At 39.2% G+C, this 19,457-nt stretch overlaps 1 protein-coding gene across 1 annotated transcript in view; it reads right to left on the bottom strand.

The window, feature by feature from the left end:
- LOC102844284 (semaphorin-3C-like) overlaps window positions 1-14,375 on the bottom strand; it is a 218,720-nt gene extending 204,345 nt beyond the window's left edge. Inside the window, exons 1-2 of the mRNA XM_006882593.1 lie at window positions 14,070-14,375; window positions 11,954-12,094 (exon numbers count right to left, since the gene is read on the bottom strand). Coding sequence (XP_006882655.1) covers window positions 11,954-12,056 — 103 coding nt within the window. The 5' untranslated portion in view covers window positions 12,057-12,094; window positions 14,070-14,375. The remainder of the gene's footprint in view (window positions 1-11,953; window positions 12,095-14,069) is intronic.
- Between the last annotated feature and the right edge of the window lie 5,082 nt (window positions 14,376-19,457).

Below are 19,457 nucleotides of genomic sequence, written 5' to 3'. Positions count from 1 at the left end.
ATATATTTCAGTATGATTAACCTCCAGCAGGTTTTCAAAGGTTTTAATTGCATAGGAGAAGACTGCCCATCTTTTTACTGCAGAGCAGCTGGGGTATTCAAACTGCTTGCTTTTGGACTGGCAGTGCAACTCCTTATTTACTATTCCACCAGCACTCCCTGAATAGATAGTACATTTACTTTTCACTCAGATAGGTTTCTTTTTATATCATGCAGTGCTCCCATGTATGTTCATAAAATTGCTTCTTGGACTATGCACAGGTTTCTCATAAGCCCAAGTGTTCTAGGATTCCCACTCTTCTCAATATTAGCTGTTATTTGTTATGATCTACATAGCCAAATGCCTTTGCATAGAAAAAGTATAGATTGGGTAGTATCCTTTCTCTATACTTATTCAATCAATCTGTATGCTGAATAAATCATTCCATCAGCCAGACTACATGGAGAAGAATGTGTTATCACGACTAGAGGAATACATCAACAATATGCATTATGTAGATGATCCCATATTGCTTTCAGAAAATGAAGACTTAGAGTGGCAAGACAAGAATATATGAATACTAATTCATTTTTTTTTGTTGTTCTTGTAGTTGTTGTTAGGTGGCATTGGGCCATCTATAACTCACAGCGTCCCAATGAATAAGGGATGAACCTTGTCCTATCCGGTGCCATCCTCACAACCTTTGATATGCTCAAGCCCATTGTTCAGTCACTGTGTCAGTCTGCCTTCTTGATTCCCCTGTTGTCTTTCTCCTTCTCTGACCTTTAGCCTTTTCCAGCATGATATCCTTTTCCAAGAACTAGTCCCTTCTGACAATATGCCCAAAGTGTGTGGATGGGATGTCACCATTAAATCCTAAATTAGCATATCACAGACTGTTTTATTACAGAAATGACCAACTACCAGATTTTAAATAAATAAGTGCTCTTAAATGTCATTTTATTTATACCATGATGGTTAATATAAAGCATATATTAAATCATGAAAGCAAAGGAAGTAAAAGCAACATATTTTACCAAGGATAATATCTGTTCCCATAAGAAGAAACTCGGAATGCTGACCTGGCAAAAAAGAAAACCTTGATTTGCTGTAGGGATTCATAATGCTAAAAGAGCAAATGCTCAAATCTTTCATGGAAGAGAAGAAGGTGGGAAGAAGAGATTCAATTTGCTGTTGTTGGATCTGTTGTTATCAGGTGCCGTTGAGTCAACTACAACTCACAGTGACCCTGTGAACCACAGATCTGAACCTTGCCTCATCGTGTACCATCCTCACAGTCTGCACCATGCTCAAGCCTGTAGCTATCGTTAAAGTAGAAATCCATCTCACTGTGTAACTCTTTCCTCTCATTGTTACTCTCCCATCCCAGCATATCTTTTTCCAAGGACTGACTTTTCCTGACGACATGCCCAAAATGAGACAAAGCTTCTAAGTCTTGCTCATAAGGAGCACTGCGGTTGTACTTCCTCCAAGCCAGAGGGGTTTGTTCTTTTGACAGTTCAAAGTCTATTCAATATTCTTTACCACACCACGATGCAAAGGAACCACTTTCCCCAGCTCTTCCTTATTCACTGTGCAGCTTTCAAATGCCTAGGAAGCAACTGAAAATAACACGGTTTGCATCAGGTATACTTTTGTCTTTAACCTGACATTGTTTGGCAACTTGGAGGTCTCTGACAACAAATTTTTTCCAGTGTAACATGTCATCTATTTTCTTAACTGCTGTGGCCATGGTTATTGATTTTTGGTCCAAGTAAGACGAAAGAACTGACAATGTCAATATTTTTCTATCCATCATGATGCTGCCTACTGTTTCAGTGGTGAGGATTTTTGTTCATTGATGTTAAGATGTTATCTATATAAAATGCCATCATCTTTGATCTTCTGTTCTACCTAAATTCTTAATAGTCAAGAATACGTGACCTTAGCTAGGACATTAGCATGTGTGGATGTCCCTGCCTCCATCTATAAAGTACTTTATAGGAATTCTGTAACAAATGAGATTGAAGATGTGAAATATATTTGGAAAGGGGAGAATAAAAAAGTTCTATAGAAGAAATATTTTCAGTGCCCAGAGGCAGAAATTTCCATTGGTTAAGAAAAAAAACAAACAAACCCCTCAAAATACTGTGTCTAAATAGCACGCACCTTGGAAACGCAACATGTACTTGCCATCTTTTACAGCTCAGCACATTGTTTCAGGGCTGGTGGTGCCCTAAAATAGCACATGGCTCAGTGCTTAGCTCTGCCTTTCATGTGCCCTTACTGCCAACTCTTGCCCTGTGCTGGAAAAGTCTCACCTTTCAGTTTCTTGCCTTTGAATTGTTTTCATTAACAACTGAGAGTCTAAGTGATACATAAAGGGAAATGCACACAGGGTAGGAGTGCTGGAATTTCCCCAAAGCTTTCAGCTCTCTTCTGTATATATGTATTATTATAGTAGTGGAAATAAAGTAAAAATGAGACTTTTTAGACCTCATTACAGGAAAGATGTTTAGGAAATGGAAAAATGGAATGTGTTTCAGTTATATACTTAATGTTTGACAGTATTTATAAAAAAGAAAACTTGAACTATATTTTGTTTTGCTTCATGAGAAAATGTGGCTATATGCAATTTATGGAGACGTGATAAATTTACAAAATGAATTAGGAGAGAAAATGACATATTTTTCTATAGTTATCCCACATACAAACTCAGATTTGCTTCCACAGTCACAAAACTAATGATCAACAATGTCAACAAAATAAACTCATTCTAGATAATTCTCCTTGTGCTCACACAGATGGGTCATAAATTGAGAAGAGAATTCAGGAGAAGAGAATGAGTTTTATTTCCTTTATTTTTAGGATGTTCAAGGAAAAGTCTTATATAAAGAAAAAGCCAAGACTGCTTTCTAAATCAGCATGGACTAAGAGAGGAGATGTGGCATATACTTTTAAGAACACGTTATGATGATACAGATGAATAAGGGAACTCCGGTGGCCAAGTGGTGAGGAGCTGCACTGTGAATTCAAAGGCAAATAGCTTGAAGCCTCTCCAGAGGAGGAAGATGGGCAATCTCCTCCTGTGAGATTCACTGCCTGGGAAAACCTGCTAAGAGGTCAGTTATAGTTCAGCTCTAACAACACAAATAACAAGTGAGTAAGTTTAAGATACGCCATCTACTAACACCACTGGAGTCCTCTCCATTTGACAGTTTTCAATCTAATTTAGATAGATAGATAGATAGATAGATAGATAGATAGAGATATATATAGATATATAGAGATATATAGAGATATATAGGGATATATAGAGATATAGATATATATAGATATATAGATAGATATAGATAATCTGTAGAATATGATACTTTGTATGTATGCAAGTAAGCACTTTGTTTGAATTACTCAATGAACAGCAGTCTTCAAATATCAGGGAGCTCTGGTGGTCTAGTGGGTATGAAGTGGTGTTGCCAACCCAAAAGGTAGGCAGTTTGAGTCCACCAGCTACTCTTGATGAAAAAGATGGCAATCTCCCATCTCCCTTGTGATTTACAGTCTCTATAAACTTGTTGCAGAGTCAGTTATGAGTCAGTTACAACTCCATAGCAAGAAACTTTCTTTAAAAAAATATTTTTTATTCTATTTTCAGGTCACTATTACATCCCTTATTTATTTACATAGTAGATATATCTTTAGAAAATGGCTTGTCTTCATAACATCTTCATTTGCCAACACAATCAAGCTTATTATCATTAACAAAAGTCACTAGTAAAACAACTACTCATAAAACAGGAACGATCTTAAAGTCTGCTCTTCTTTGGAACAATATTTAAAATTACATCCACAGAATCTTTGTAATACATTGCATTGTTGCGTACCATTGAGTCAGAACCAACCCACAGCTGACCCTCCACTGAGTTTTCAGAGGTAATTAATTAAATAGGAAATTGCCTATCTTTCTCCTGCAGAACCTATGAATTCGAACCACATGCCTTCGGTTGTGAGCCTAATTTCTTACCACTAAGCCATGAGAGCTCCCTGCTCTTAATATATTTCTGTCTATGGTTTGCAAGGATGCAAAGATGGTGACATTTTGTCTCATCTACTTTGGATGTGTTAGCAGGAGGGGGCCAGTCCCTGGAAAAAGACATGGTGGGAGAGACAGAAGAGAGTTGGTGCAAGAGAAGACTGCCCTTAGTTGGATTGCTAGGTTGAGACAGTTACTGCAATCACAATCAATGGGCTTGAACACGGTGGAGATTGGGCAGGCCAAGGTTCAGATCTATTGCTTATTAGGTTCGCTATAAATCATATTTGACTCAATTGCACATAGTAGAAGCATTTCCAAGGAGACAATTTTTGCAATACTTTTATTTTCCTAAGGCCATAAGAGATTGTGTTTCATTGTGACACTAAGAGTATCACATCAATATACATGTGTAGGTCAAAATAAAATAGACAGAAGAGGTTGCATTTCTTGCAAATCTCTTCTCCTTTTAGTCCAATTGCATTTTATCACTGTGCTTGACTTGCCATGTTATATCTCTTTAGTTTTATTCAACCACAGAAACATTATGCTTTATGTAACAACTAGCTCACACAGGCATTCATCATCAGTGACAGCCTCATAAGAAAAAGCATGAGGCTTCTTTCTCAAACAGAAGCCTTTGTCACATACCCTGGAGATGTATATGGCTACATTTCATACCATCAAGCTCAAGTGGATGGCAAATCATCTCACATCCCTAGCCTGTAGAGAATTTGTGATATGATATGGTTAAATGCCTGAGTGGAAAACTACTGTTTACAATTCCAGTCTACATTGTATTACTCTGACAATATTTAAACTGTGTGAACTGGGCTCTTATGAGAGTCAAGCACATTATAGGAAAGCAGATTTTTTTAAAAAAGAAGCTTAAAAGATACTGCTTCTGATACCACAAATCCTTTAAATGTCTAGCTGTCTTTGTAAAAACTAGACATAGTAGCCTAAGTAGTGTAAAAGGATTTAGAATTGAGACAATATTCCCGAGAGGACAATAATCAAGGCCTCAGGAAAGGCTGGATATGGATGTGTGTGTGTGTGTGGGGGGGGGGTATGTCTTCTTTTAATAAAGGAAAATTAAACTTCTACTTAAAACTCAAACTGAAATACAAAACAAAACAACAAAACCTCAAACTGATTGTTCATAGCTGACCCACCCTTGAGTTTCCTAGGCTGTACATTGCAGGAGATCATCTCTCTACTAGAACCGCTGGTAGATTAGAAGCACTGGAGAAATGTGGCCTTTGGAATAGTGCAATATACACACAGTGTAGTTCAGAATCCGTGAACAAAATCAGAATCAACCAAAAACAATACAGGGAAAAAATTCTGAAAACATTTTTCTTAGAAGAAATCAATAAAATTACTTCTCATCAGATTAATTGGTACATAAAGGGAAGACACAATTAGAAATGAGAAAGAGGCCATCACTATAGCTCCTGATCTAATAAGGCCGTTAGTGGATCTATTACGGGGCTCTTAGAGACGTGCTGCCAACCGAAGGATGGTAGTTTGATCCACCAGCTGCTCCATGGACGAAAGACTGGCAGTCTCCTCCTCGGAGGTGGTCCCGACTTGACAGCATTAACAGCACAGTCTTTACAAGGTACAGGTCAACAGGTCTTTCTCCCATGGAGCAGCTGGTTAAGTTTAAATAATCAGCCTTTCATGCATTTAACCATCATACATTTAACTCATACCCCACCAGGGCTCTTTATAATGAGGAAGTAAGAATATTTTATTAACAACTTTATACCAATAGAGAGCTCTGGTGGCACAACTGGGCAGGGATGCCGTGCTGTGAACTCAACAGCTGTGTGTCTTTGGAATTTAGAATTCCCCACTGGCTTCACCAAAGAATGATGCACAATCTCCTTTTGAGTGATTTACAGCCTCAGAAAGTCTCTGGGGCTTCACCTGGGAGTTGCTTCTGACTTGGCAGCAAAGAGTTAGAGTTTTTGGTTTATATCAGTACATTCGGCATCATAGGTTCACAATCTGAAATACTAAATGAGAATATAATCTTATTTGGCTTCATAAGAATCTAAAAAGTTTTAAATAAAAATAGTATTTCAAACACTTAACTGAGAAATAGCATTTAAAGCTATTTGAACACAGACAACTTCTTGTGTGAAGTTCAAAATTCCTTTCTTAAAGATTCTAAGCAACCAATACCTTTTGTTAAATTATAGGACATTTATTCCTAATTTTACAAAAGAATATGTCCTGAAGCAGCTACTGGATTACAGCAGAACTTTTTCAACAATGTTTTATCTTGAATCTTGTAAAGGTTGGGTTTCGATTATCCTACTGGTGCAGGCACTGCGCAGGAGAGGAAGATCTGGCATGAGATGGATTGATACAGTAACTGGAGCAATGAGGGTGGGCGTGTCGGAATCAGTGAAACTGGGTCAGGACAAGTCAGACTTCAGAGCTGCTGTACACAGAGTTGCTATGGTTCACAGGTGTCTTGATGGCACATTACAACAACAATATATATGTGGTCCTATTTTTTCCTAAGATTCTTTTCCTATATTACATAAGTCTTCTGGAAAAAAATAATATTGTGTAATATGAAACTGCTGAACTTGTTCTTTTTCACCAAAATTTCAACAAAAGACAAAAGCATCTGCATTAAACCAGTAGGGAAAACTGCTTGGCACCTTCTCAGAAAGTCTGGAATAGAAACATAATTTGAACAACAACATATATTTATATTGCCTAACAAAATTGGAGTTATGACAAGCCCCCCTGTCCACACACACATTCATGTTTTCTGTATCATTAAGCTAGTAACAAACCAATTTCCCATCAATAGACAAATGGTAAAAGAAACAGTGATACATTCACACAATGCATTATTCTACATTCCTAATAAATGACCAAGAATTTGAGGAACACTGCACAACAGATAAAACAAAAAAAAATTAGACTGAGTGAAATGCTCACTCACTCAGTGCCATCAAGTGAGAACTGACTCATAGCTGACCCTCCAGTAGGTTTTAGAGGCTATAAATGGCACAGGAGAAATCTTTCTTCTGAGGAGCCACCAGTGGATTGGAACCACCAAAGAAGGAATCACCTTTGGGTTACCAATACAATTCCCTATGGAATTCCTCACCTGAATGCCCTCATCAAACAAAAACTCTCTGTTTTAGAAGAATCTAGAAGAAATAATGCTGAGTGACATAATTTAGTCACAAAATGACAATTATGGTGTAAGACCATTACTATAAAAAGCTAAGGAGTGGTTTATATGCAGAATTAGTCTCAGAGGTTTGACAGGTATAGGATATGGGAGGAGAGAATAGTAAGAATTATCAAATTAATAAAGATATATAACTGGTATGAAGGGAAAAGCAATAACGGATTTATTAGACAACGTAATTAAGTACTTCTAATAATCAATGGCAATTAATGTCATAAAACAAAATGTCTGTGAATGACTGGAAGAGAAACCAACATGATTTGTAAACTTTCACTCAAGTAAAAAAATAAAAAGTAATAATGAGGAAAACATGAACTTTGTATTCATCTGAAAAGCTATTTGGCATAAAGAAGAAAGGATAAAAATTACAAACTATGGTTCTCTAATAGAAGTCACAGTTCTTTTGACACAGAAGATTTAACTTACACAAATGTGACTAATTCATAACATCTGAAGTGCATTCCTCCATAGGACTGATGACCATCTGGTTGACCTTGCTTTAGATCAATAGGCAAGTCAAATCTGTAAATCACTGCGTCCCAAATGCTGTCACTCCACTGTACGAATATGGGATAGAAGATGGGTGTGAGGGTGACCCTCTACTTCACACACCTTTAGGCTGACTAGGATACCTGGATTGCATGTAAGAGAAGACTGAGTGAATTCTTTCAAAGTTACATGCAGGAAGAGACCAATAGAGGACTAAGCAAAGTAATGGAGAGAGTTATGTTATGAGAGAAGAGAGGTAGAAAAATATAAAACAAGGAATACAAATGATTATAACTGATACAAATTTAAATTAGCTGAATTTCCTCAAGACAGTCATCCAACTGCTGATTATTGGTTGAGAAACAGTTCTAGGCATCCTGAAGCATGAAATAAATGCTAGAGGGTATATGTCAGTTTACAAGTATATATTCACCCGTGTCAGCACTGCACAAAGCCTGATTTTAAATCAAGACTAAACCACCTGAAAAGAAAAACCTGGTGACCAACCCACTGAGATACCCCATTCCACCAATGAGGAACTCTAAATAATGAATTTATAACAGATAATTCAAACTGTAAAATCTGTTAAAAAATAACTTTGAATGGCTGATGTCTGTATACCGTAGCAATAGATCTTGGCAATGAGCTTTTCCCAGATGCCTTTCCTTGATATAATTAAGTTAAAGAACTTTTAAATATTAATTTATAGATTTCAGATTCTTATTACACACTCAACAATGGACAAATAAAATTATAATTCACATCTCTGAGTGTTAGTGTTACATATAGTTCAATTGAACCCTACTCATAGCTGACCCTCCAGTCCGTTTTCAGAGGCAGTAAATTGCACAGGAGGAAACTGCCCCTCTTTCTTCTATGAAACATCTGGTAGTTTCAAACCACACACCTTTGTGTTGCCAGTGCAATTCCTAACACTAAGCTTCTTCTGGTAGCCCAGAAGTAAGGAGCCGCACTGCCAACCCCAAAGCATGCAGTTTATATCCACCACCTGCTTGGCTGAAGAAAAGATGGACAATCAACTCTTTCGAGATTTACTGTCAGTGAAAACCCACTAGAGGGTCAGCTATGTTTTGGTTCTGACTTGATGATATACAATAAAAAGCCACAGAGCTCCCAGTGTCTTGGATTGTTGTCGTTACATACCATCAAGTCAGAACTGACAGCTGGCCCTCTAGCAGGTTTCCAAAGGCAGTTAATCGCCCATCCTTAGATTGCCCATCCTTCTCCTGTGGAGCAGCTGGTGGCCTCGAACCATGTGCCTATGTGATTGCAGCTTAGCTTCTTGCCACTAGGCCACTAGAGCTCCCAATAGTAAACCCCTCTTAATAGAGTAATAATACTCTTGTTCTTGTTGTTGATTGCCGTCGAGTCAAGCACAACTCATAGCAAGTCTATAAACAAAAGACCTAATGCCTTTCCATAACTGTCGTCATTTCACCAAGTTCATAGAGCTCCAAGAGGCATGTGGTTTAGGAAGTGGATACCACTCCTGCTTCCAAACCTGTTTTATATCTGGGAACTCCACCAAACACTTTCCACATTGGGACATCATGGTGTTTGATACCCCAATGGCACAAAGTTCAGCATCATAGCAACCCAGGTTACTTCATACTGCATATTGACAAAGAGTGATGTACAAAGCTGAAGAGTCTTCCTCCAGATATAACAGCTCTTGTTTCACTTAGTGGTGGTTAAGTGTTGTCAAGTTGAGAGTAAGTTTCACACAAAAGATCTATTATCAAACCAATGGCTTACTCTTATTATGTTCCATTCTACATTGAGGTAAGTCTTATTCTACAAGAATCTGTTTTGTATTTAAGAGCATTTAAATACAAAACCATAGTAGTTTTAAAAAAGCTTATTCTGTTATTAATGGCTTACTGTATATAATGGCTTCCCTATCTAGTCATTTACTTTACCATGTGGATGGGTAAGAACATGCTAATAGAGTGTGTTAGCCTATCCACAAGGGGATTGGCTAGTCTCACCAGTCCACAAGGGGATTGGCTAGTCTTATCAATCCACAAGGGGATTGGTGAGTCTCGCCATTACTTTGAGCAGATCCAGCAGCAGAATTTGAAGATCTTCCCCAGCAGCAGCAAAGGACCAAGAGAATGTAGGATGTCCTTTGAAGTCAGAGATTCTTGTGCTGGCCAGCATCAGCCAGAGTAGGGCCTACAAGGGCAGCAGCCATAGCAGTCCCAGTGGAGAACCAGAGACCTGACATGAGACTGGAAGACCACTACACCACAGAACCAGAGCTAAGAGCTGAAGAGTCTTTGCCCAAGTTTGATGGACAACTGGGGTGGGGGGGGGTAGTGGAATGTGGCTATACATAATTGGCAGGACTGAGAGCTTTGTAACACTGGCCTAAAGCTGCAAGGCTCAAGACTCAGACTCCTACAAGTATACATTAGAAGCTGTCCTGACTGTATTCTGTTACTATTATAATCTTTTGACCTCCCCAATATGATTCGCTGTGTTCTGTGAGCTACTGCATCAATTTTTGGACCCAGTAAAGCAGTAAGATTGGTGTCGGGATGAATAAAAAATATGTAGGAACAATACAGTACTTGGCTGGACACATGGGAATTGGTTTTGTGTTGTTGATGGGGCCTGTTCCCCTTTGTGAAACTGGTGAAAGTCTGATATGGCCATCCTCACACAGCCCTTGTTCTTTATATACTCCTCATAACCTCTAGTCATTCTCATGCACAATATTCACCACCCTGCATTTTAGTCAAATTGAGTTCCGAAGACTACAATACTTACAGTCCTTCTGTAAAAGACAGATTAAAATTATCCATTCAAATACAAAGTTGGTGATCTGCTCTGTTTTTACTATTTACATAAAATATAATGGTTGTTATTATACCACAATAATTTATGAATCCATCTCCCTATGCGCTGGGAGAAATATCAGAAAAAGAGGGGAAACTATACTGTTCATTACTGTTTTTTCTTGTTTACTTGATAATTTGTTTCATAGCTCTCATCTTAGTGGAAAGGTAAAAATAGGCTACAAAATGGAATTAAGTAATTAAGAAAGGAGACACCAAAAGTCTCCTTTTCTTCACAACTTAACTGGACAATCATGAGCTTTAATGGGAATGCCTGGCGTGAAGGTTAAGGAAGGATTTAAAAGCTCACACACACTTTAAGTTCTAAATATGGCTCCTTCAGTACTTATTATGACCTTGGGGGGAAGAGCACGAGGTGACTTTAAAAGAAAGAAAGAAAAAAGAGAGTCATTTGAGTGATAAGTGTCAGTCATACACTGCTGTTTGAAATTCAAGATAACAGCGCCTTAGATACGGTCTGCTCAAGAAAGGCATGAGAAATATACATAGTGATACTGAGGATTAAGCAAAGGCAGAGTTGAAAGAAAGTATGAACGGCCCTGACTGGTAGACCGGTGTTTCTCATCACTTTTTCAATTGTCCAATTAGTATAGGTTCTTTCACTGAACAAAGGTGTCATCTGGTAAGTGGGTTAAACTATATAAAGGTTCTTGCATACATCTGGCAAACCATTTCCTCAGAGGACCCTCACACCTTTTATGTTTGTGAAAATCTGAAACCACACAGATTTTCCTAAGCTTCTAAAGAGAATATGTGCATACAACAGCAAACGATAACATATTTCCAATAATTCTTTTAGTCCCTTTCCAATTAGAGAATTAGGCCAACCTCTGGGAACCCTTGTGGAAATGGCAGACAGACATATCATGAGAATAACATACGGAGTGACCAGTTTTGAAGCACATCTCTAAATTTCATTGAATAATTTTTCAGCAATTAAGAGTTTCTTCTGTTCCTGAGGATTAGCACATACATTACAGAGGGTACTTCTCAACAAAACCAGTTAATAACATAGAGATTAAACCTCATAAAAATGCATGCCCACACACACCTCATTCTCACAATTATTAAAGACAGAGAAGAAACTTTAGAATAAAAGAACACCCTACAGTTCAAACATTTTCATAACATTTTCTGGAATGCAACAAAGGACTTTCACTTATTAATAATTTCAAACACTGCAGGTGACTCAATGGTACATAATAATAACATACAATCCAACAAGCCATCTGGCAAATATTTTCATTAGATAGATAATATTTAGTATTACTATTATTTTCTCATTATTTTTAAAAGGAAAAATTAAGTAACAATTTTACTTATTGTGCTTATCAACTTTCTTACCATCAAACGTTAAATAAACTCTTGCTTGAGGCTGGGAAGATCCTTTCACACAGCTATAGTAAGCAAATACTCCTACCAACACGCGAATTGCCCACAATGCCATTTCTTCAGATTTGCTAGTTACTATCCAAGGGAAAACACCTTTAAAAAAAGAGAGAAAAATTTCTGTTATATCTCATTGTAAGAAACTGTAATCTAGGCAGCTCCCTGTAGTTGCAAAAGATGCAGCTGAACTTTTACAGCAATGCAAACAGTAGGAGGTGCTGTTACTTTGCTTCTCAGATGGGAAAATTTGGATTTGAGTTTTTTGCGTCTGAAAGTCTCTGGACTAAGAAAAGGTGTTTCATCTTCCAGTAAAATTCATCTTCCAGTAAAATAATGTTAATAGCAAAGCAGCACAAAGCATTAAGTAAAAAGTTACTGATCTCCAAAAAGTTGTACTAAATAAAAAAATGGCTTTGCTGTGTTACAAATAGATTACTAGTAGGTGAAAATTCCTCATGCCCCCCATAAATATAGCAGGAGCAGGGGAATTCCACATGAACATGTATATGTATCCATTCACACACATGTTAATTAGTGCTTTTGGACTGTCTCTGAAGTGATGTTTCTATACATAAATCTATGCCCAATCTAGGATCCTACAATCACTCTAATCAGTTATCTGCCAATTTATACAGATGACCATGCAGCTGTGAATGATGCTGATGAGGTAACCATGGAGTCCTGCCAGATCCAATCCAATGAGCTAGCAGTGAGCACTCCAGTGAACTGTGAAACCACCAATGCATATTTGTAATACATCAACTGGTAAGTGGGCTGTCAAAATTCCAAAAGATAAATCAGAGAGACAAGTATTAATGCTGGAAATTGTAGCTATAAAATGGATACATGCTATTAACTCATCTCCGAATAGCAAGGAAGCCCAGGTAATGTGTCTGCAGGAGCTCTAGTGGCCAACATATGAAAAACAAGCTCAGTCATAAAACGGAATCCCATCCTGTTAAGTCTAGCATAATCACAAAGTAGACAGAATAACCTGACAGAGTTGAACTCAAGACACTACGGCAGCTTACAGCAAATGCTGATTCTTCAATGCCACGACTTTTAACATTAAAAATTTCCCACCCATTTTATTCAATAAAGGCATAAATCTAAACACTGGAAAGTATGTTTCACTGCTACTTAAAAATAAAAAAAGAAGAAGTAAACTATGTCATTTTTAACAAAAGGTGTAAGATGATCCCTAGAGGGTGCATGTGCTCTGAGTTGGAACGGCCATCATCTAAGTCCTTTCCGCACACAGTTGGAGGGAGCCTCAAGGAGATGGTCATTTTCAAAAGGAACTGTTCTCTCCTGCTTCCACAACCTCTTTACCCTGTCATCCTTAAATTAACTTAGTAGAAAATTGATTTTATGGATGACTTTCCCTTAGCAATTTGCTCCTTTGTTTTGCTGACTTTATTAGTGAGATAGACAGATAGACACAAAACTAAAAAAAGCACAATCTTTATTTTATTTAGCAAACTGATAATATCCTCATATTTCACATACTGCTATTATTGACATCACCACTGATACACGTCTCTCCTAAAGAAAACGATGATACAAATTGGAAAGGATAACAATTGGGGAAGAACTGACAGGTTAAAGGGAATGAGGATGCAAACCTTCTGATTTCAAGCTTCCTCAGGGTTGTGCAGTGAGACACCAAAAGCCTGTCTCGCACATGTCCCACCCCCACTCAAACGTCTTACAACTTCTTTCCTTTAACTCAATTTTATACAAGCTGTTTGCTGTTTCCCCTTCTACAGATCCCAAACTATTCACACGCAACCCAAATAATAACTGAAATTACAAAATGCTGTTTCAGGCTTTCTGCAACAATTTTGCCCCAGAAGACAGTGTAAGGCTCAATTGGAAACTCTCCGCAGGTGTCACAGCTTAAAGCAACAACTCAAGCCCGGCTCTCAGCAAGACAAACAGTTCCCTGACCAGCCGCATGCGCTATTACAATAACGTCCAGACCGGAGCACCTAGAACTGTGAAAAGTCAAAACCCAATACCCCCTAAAAAGTTCTGTTTTTGTTACATGAAAAGAACACCTCCAGCTTACCGGAGTTGGAAGGAGTCAGCACGGAAAACTCATCAGTTAGTTCCCGGTTTAGATCGGCCTGTGAATCAAATCCCTTTCCCAGAAGACTAATTTCTAGAACGTCCCAGCAGAGGAATTCCTCCTGCCAGGTCCTCTGAGTTTCTGGGGAAAGGAATCCCGGCGCGGCCGTGCCACGGCACCCCTGGCCCGCGTCGCTCAACCCAGCACCTCGGAGTGAATGGAAAGTGGCCCAGCGCGGGGGGCGAGCGCTCGGTGTCCGGTTACAGCGCGGGGCGCGCGGCTCGGGCTGCCCGGCGCGCCGCCCAGACCGCTCGCATCAGCGGCTCAGCAGACGGCGGCGGCGACACGGGCGAGGCCCCACCCAGAGCACGCCCGCCGGGGAGCGGGGAGCGGGGTGCGGGGCGCCGAGCCGGCTGCTGGGCGCTGCGGGGACGCGCAGGGGGAGCCCCGGCAGCCGCTCACCGCCGCGGGCCTCGCTGCGCGCACGGGGGTGGGACACTTGCGGCGCGCGCTGCAAGGGGTTTGTTTGTAACCAGCCGCTCTTGGAAGGCGCACCGGCTTTGCTTGGCCTTAAATATCAAAGTGCAAAGCAGTTTTGCCAGGGAGCAATCACTGCATCCTTTTAAGGCAAAGGGATAGGTTTTTTACCAAAGTCCTGAGCCGAGTTCTTGTTCTCTGCATCTAGTTTACTCAATTCGGTCGAGATAAGCCAGCAACCTTGTCACAAGTGCAGCCCTTTAATAGGCATGGCTTCCTATTGCGTTTCCTTAATGTCCTGAAGGGAGTAATTTTGTTGACCTTCCCACATTGACTCATATCCAGTATGCTTCCTTCAGGATACCCCCAAAGCACAATTACAAGAAATTTATTTCACAATTTTGTGGAAGGCTGTTCTGAATTATGCCAAGGGATAGACGTCTATAAACTGGGACATCAAGGCTATATTCCCGGCTCTCTTCGCAGGTAAAATTGTTAAACTTTGGAACTGACTTTGAAGTTTAAGTGAAAATGACTTCTCCGGCCGTACCACATGCACCAGATGCTTTAACTTGGGGAGAAGTGAACTTCGACACTAATAAAACAAGCAGGCACTTGCTTAAAATTGCTACAGGCTACAGGCCAGCAGAGGTCGCTATACAGAGGGAAGTCCAGGGAACTGTCACCACCTTACTTCTTTTCATTTTTCTTCATAAAACAATGCCAGCTCATTGATTGAATTCTTATGAACCGTCACATAGAGAACACCGTCAGCAGTGCACAAGCCTTGCTCCGGTGGGACAATTGAATTAATCTCAGACAGCAGGAAGTGAAGAGGCGATTAAAACACTTCATGTGTCTGGGCGCCACAGTAGCCATAAGTATGCCTTTGACTTTGTTGCATAGCTAAGAAATGAAGAGATCAAGCCAAAGAACGATTTAAGAGCTCAACAGTGATATAATATTTCAGAGCCAAATTGTCTCCAAATCCATTTATGAGAGAAATATCCAGTTTAACAGTTACAGTATTTTTTTTTAAAAAAGCAGAACCATTTAAACTAATTTGTGCATGATTGGTGCAACAAAAATTTAAACAGCTCCTTGACATGAGTTTGTAATAATGGATTTAACCCACAAAGCCTGTGGCAGTGTTAAAAACCAGATGTAAATGTGAGTAAGCAGTGCACACACTTGCCCGAAATGCTTCTGAAACTGATTAAGGTCCAGGTTCTATTACTGACCAAATATCACGTTTCTGCTGGCATCTTGAGTCAGCATTTATACATTAGGGAGGGAAGAGAAAGAATATTGGAAAGAGTAATTGATGGCAATAACAATGAATTACTTATTAGAAATCAATTCATAAAGTCTAATATGTCTCTACATTTTATAGCTAAGTTTTAAAGAGCCAAGATAATGGAATGCAAGGTGAAACGAATGTCAAATCATGTACTTATGGGAGAGTTTAGGACCAAATTCAATTCCCAAAGCCTGAAGAATTACCTTAATCCCTCACACATACTCACAAGGCTTTGGAGACTATGACAAATAGCTTAGATTTAATCACAGTCTGTGAGACTTGGGCCCAGATTCCCCATTATCTTGCCTGAATAAACCCTCTTTTCAATGGACTTCTGAGGTTTCGTGATATTTACTTAATACTGAGACATTTACCATCGGCCACACCTCAAAATGAATCATAAAAAGCACTATTACACATTAGCTGAGACAGAGTCAAGCACAAGGACACAATGACTGCTCATGTTTGGCTGAAACTGTTTAAGAGGTCCCTTTAATAAAATTTATCCCTACTTTTCCCTTCCTCAGATTTCTTGGGTGTTTAGAAGTTCCTTAACAAATATCATTTCTATGAGTAAGGTAGTGTTCCTGGGCTTGCAAATCATTAATGCATCTGGATATTAACTGAAAGTTTGGCAGTTCACGTCTAACCAGAAACCCCTTGAAAGATAAGTCTAGATTTATTTCTTTAAAAACCAACTGTTGAAAACTCTATGAAGTACACTTCTTCCTTGGCACTTTTAGAGTACTACTGGTCAGGGTCAACTCATTATTAACTGGTTTCGTGTAAGAACTGTTGGTGACACAGCATCAATCTTCCAGTCTCTAGTCTTGTTTCTATCCTAGGGAGCTCTGGTGGCTTAGTATTAATGAGCTGCTACGCCAACCCAAAAGTAGGCAGTTCAAATCCTGCATTTTTTCTGCAGGAGATAACTGGGCAATTTTTTTTCTGCCTGTAAGATTTACAGTCTCTGAAAACCCACTATGATCAGCTATGAGTTAATTCCTACCTGATGGCAACATCTCTGTCCTTACAGGCAGGAAACAACTTAAGTATAATGAGAATGTTGGTTGACTTGTGAGGTGGCATCAAATTGACTACAACTCATAGTGATCTTATGAACAACAGATCTGAGCCTGGCCCTGTCCTGTGCCATCCTCAGGTCCTGATCAAGGCTCACTGAGGGTCTTCCTCTCTTTTGCTGACCTTGACCAGCATGATGTCTCTCTCTAAGGACTGGTTCTTTCTGAAAATGTACCCAAAGTAAATGAGATGACATTTCCCTGTCCTTGCCTCTAAGAAGCACCCTGATTGTACTTCCTTCAAAACAGATTGGTTTGTTCTTTAGGAAGTCTATGGTCTCTTTAATACTTTTTGCCAATACCACAGTTCAAAGACACTGATTCTTCTTCTTTCATCTTTCCTTATTGTCTAACTTTAGGCAGCATAGGAAGCAATTGGAAATGCCATGGATTAGGCCAGGTGCATCTTAGTAAACTAACATCCTGTCCCTTTAGAACTTTGGGAAGTATCTTGAGAGACAATTTCCCAAAAGCAATACATCTTTTGATTTTTTTTTTGACTGCTGCTATAATGGGTGTTGATTGTAAATTCAAGTACAATTAAATCATTTACAACTTTCAAAAGCAGTTGTCATGGAATCCCTACTGACCATAGATGTGTCACAGAGGAATGGTGGTCCATTGCTGTTTCAACCAATGATTTTATCAGGAGAGAGTAAGACCTTTCCTCTGAGGTTTTTCTGAATTGATCTGACCACCAATCTTTCAGTTACTAACTGATTCTTTCATTCTTTGTGCTACCCAGAAACTCCTAGTAAAGGATAGGAAAGAACACGGAATAGACCTATAGCAGTAATGGCATAACTAAAATGAAAAGACACTTAATCATAAAGTTTAAGGTAATTCAAGTGTGGTCTTCAGAAAAGCATCCAATTTAAAATATTTAATAAGCATGGCCATTAGAAACAGTGCTACATGATATGTCTTGTCATTGAATTGCTGAATGAAGAGGCTGTATCTTAATATTTTCTTTTCTGAAGGTCCTGGAAGGTACTACATTTAAATTGGTCCACTGATTTAAAGTAAAGTGTATAGTTTTCCTTTATGAATGTTTGATCCTAGAAATTTTATTTCTTCTATGTCAAAAATAGGGATTTTGATTTTGATTTGATTTTTGCGTAATCACATGGATAATATGTGTGACTAATTAAAGAACGGTGACCCTTCAGATATTGAGACCTGTCTTTCTATTTGTCACACTAATGCATTTTTCATGGACTTACATTCAATCTGCTCAGGTGGCGTGGCCCAAAGGGAGTCACACTGTCAAAAGTGGCACCTCTCTGGCAGTCTTAACTTCCAGTTGCTCTGAAGGAGAAAGATGCAAAATCTCTTTTTGTATGATTTTACAGTCTCAAAAAACTCAGTGGGAGGGTCAGCTATGAGTCAGTTCCAACCCAACGGCAGTGTGTAGTAAGTACATATAGTATATAGATAGAACTGGCAAGCACTTAGCATATTATCTGGACTGTAGTCTACATGGAACTATTATTTTTAAAAATATAACGAAAAACAACCACAAAGGTTTGCCCAAGTGGCACAGAGAGTAGATATTGGAAGAGAACGAGGATTCAACTCAGACATGACTTAACTCTCTTACCTCATGTGCAGTGTGATCCCAAGCATTTGCTACACTAATTTTCTTTTCTTTCTTTGCTCTCCTCTCCTGACTTGCTCTGCTTTCCTGACACTTCTTTCTCCCCCATTCTACAAGCTTTGTCAGCCTCCCTTTAGATTTCCTAAATCATATCTTTCAAAGTCCATTCTTTAAATGATTATTTACTTTACTTACATCGGCCCTCTGTAGGATTTCTGGCAGTAAACAAAAGAATCTAAAGAGAGAAATTGTCTGGAAAGAAATTTTCTTTTGCATATTTTGTAATTTACACCAGGATCGATGGTGAAGAGCTTGAGATTGTTAACAACTTTAGTTTGCTTGGCTCAATGGTCAACACTCTCAGCACCAGCAGCCAAGAAATAAAAAAATGTATTGCTATGGGAAAGTCTGCTGTTAGGGACCTCTCCAAAGTACTGAAGAGCAATGGTGTCACTCTGGAGACTAAGGTGTGTCTGATACAGGCTATGGTCTTTGCAATCTCTCATTATGCATCAGAGAGTTGGACAATGACTAGAGAGGATAGAAGGAGAATTGATGCCTTCGAGCTGTGGTGCTGGAGAAGAGTATTGAATATACCATGGACTGCCAAGAAAACAAACAGATTCAACCTGGAGAAGGTTAAACCAAGCTGCTCTTTGGAGGCAAGGATTCTGGAGCTTCGTCTGACATACTTTGGGCATGTTGTAAGGAAGGACAGGTCCTTGAAGAGAGACATCATGCTTGGGAGGGTGGAGGGACAGCGCAGGAGGGGACTATGAGGTGGATTGATTCAGTGACTGGGCTAATCGTGATGGGTGTGTCAGAGGCAGTGAGATTGGCACAGCATAGAGCAGGGTTTAGGGCTGTTGTACATAGCGTCACTATGAGTCACAAGCGACTTGACGGCACATAACAACAACAACAACAACAAT

The sequence above is a fragment of the Elephantulus edwardii genome, unplaced genomic scaffold (genome assembly GCF_000299155.1).
Source record: "Elephantulus edwardii isolate Elephantulus edwardi_28Jun2011 unplaced genomic scaffold, EleEdw1.0 scaffold00022, whole genome shotgun sequence".
In the NCBI taxonomy this organism is placed as follows: domain Eukaryota; kingdom Metazoa; phylum Chordata; class Mammalia; order Macroscelidea; family Macroscelididae; genus Elephantulus; species Elephantulus edwardii.
This window is presented reverse-complemented; position numbering and strand designations above follow the sequence as displayed.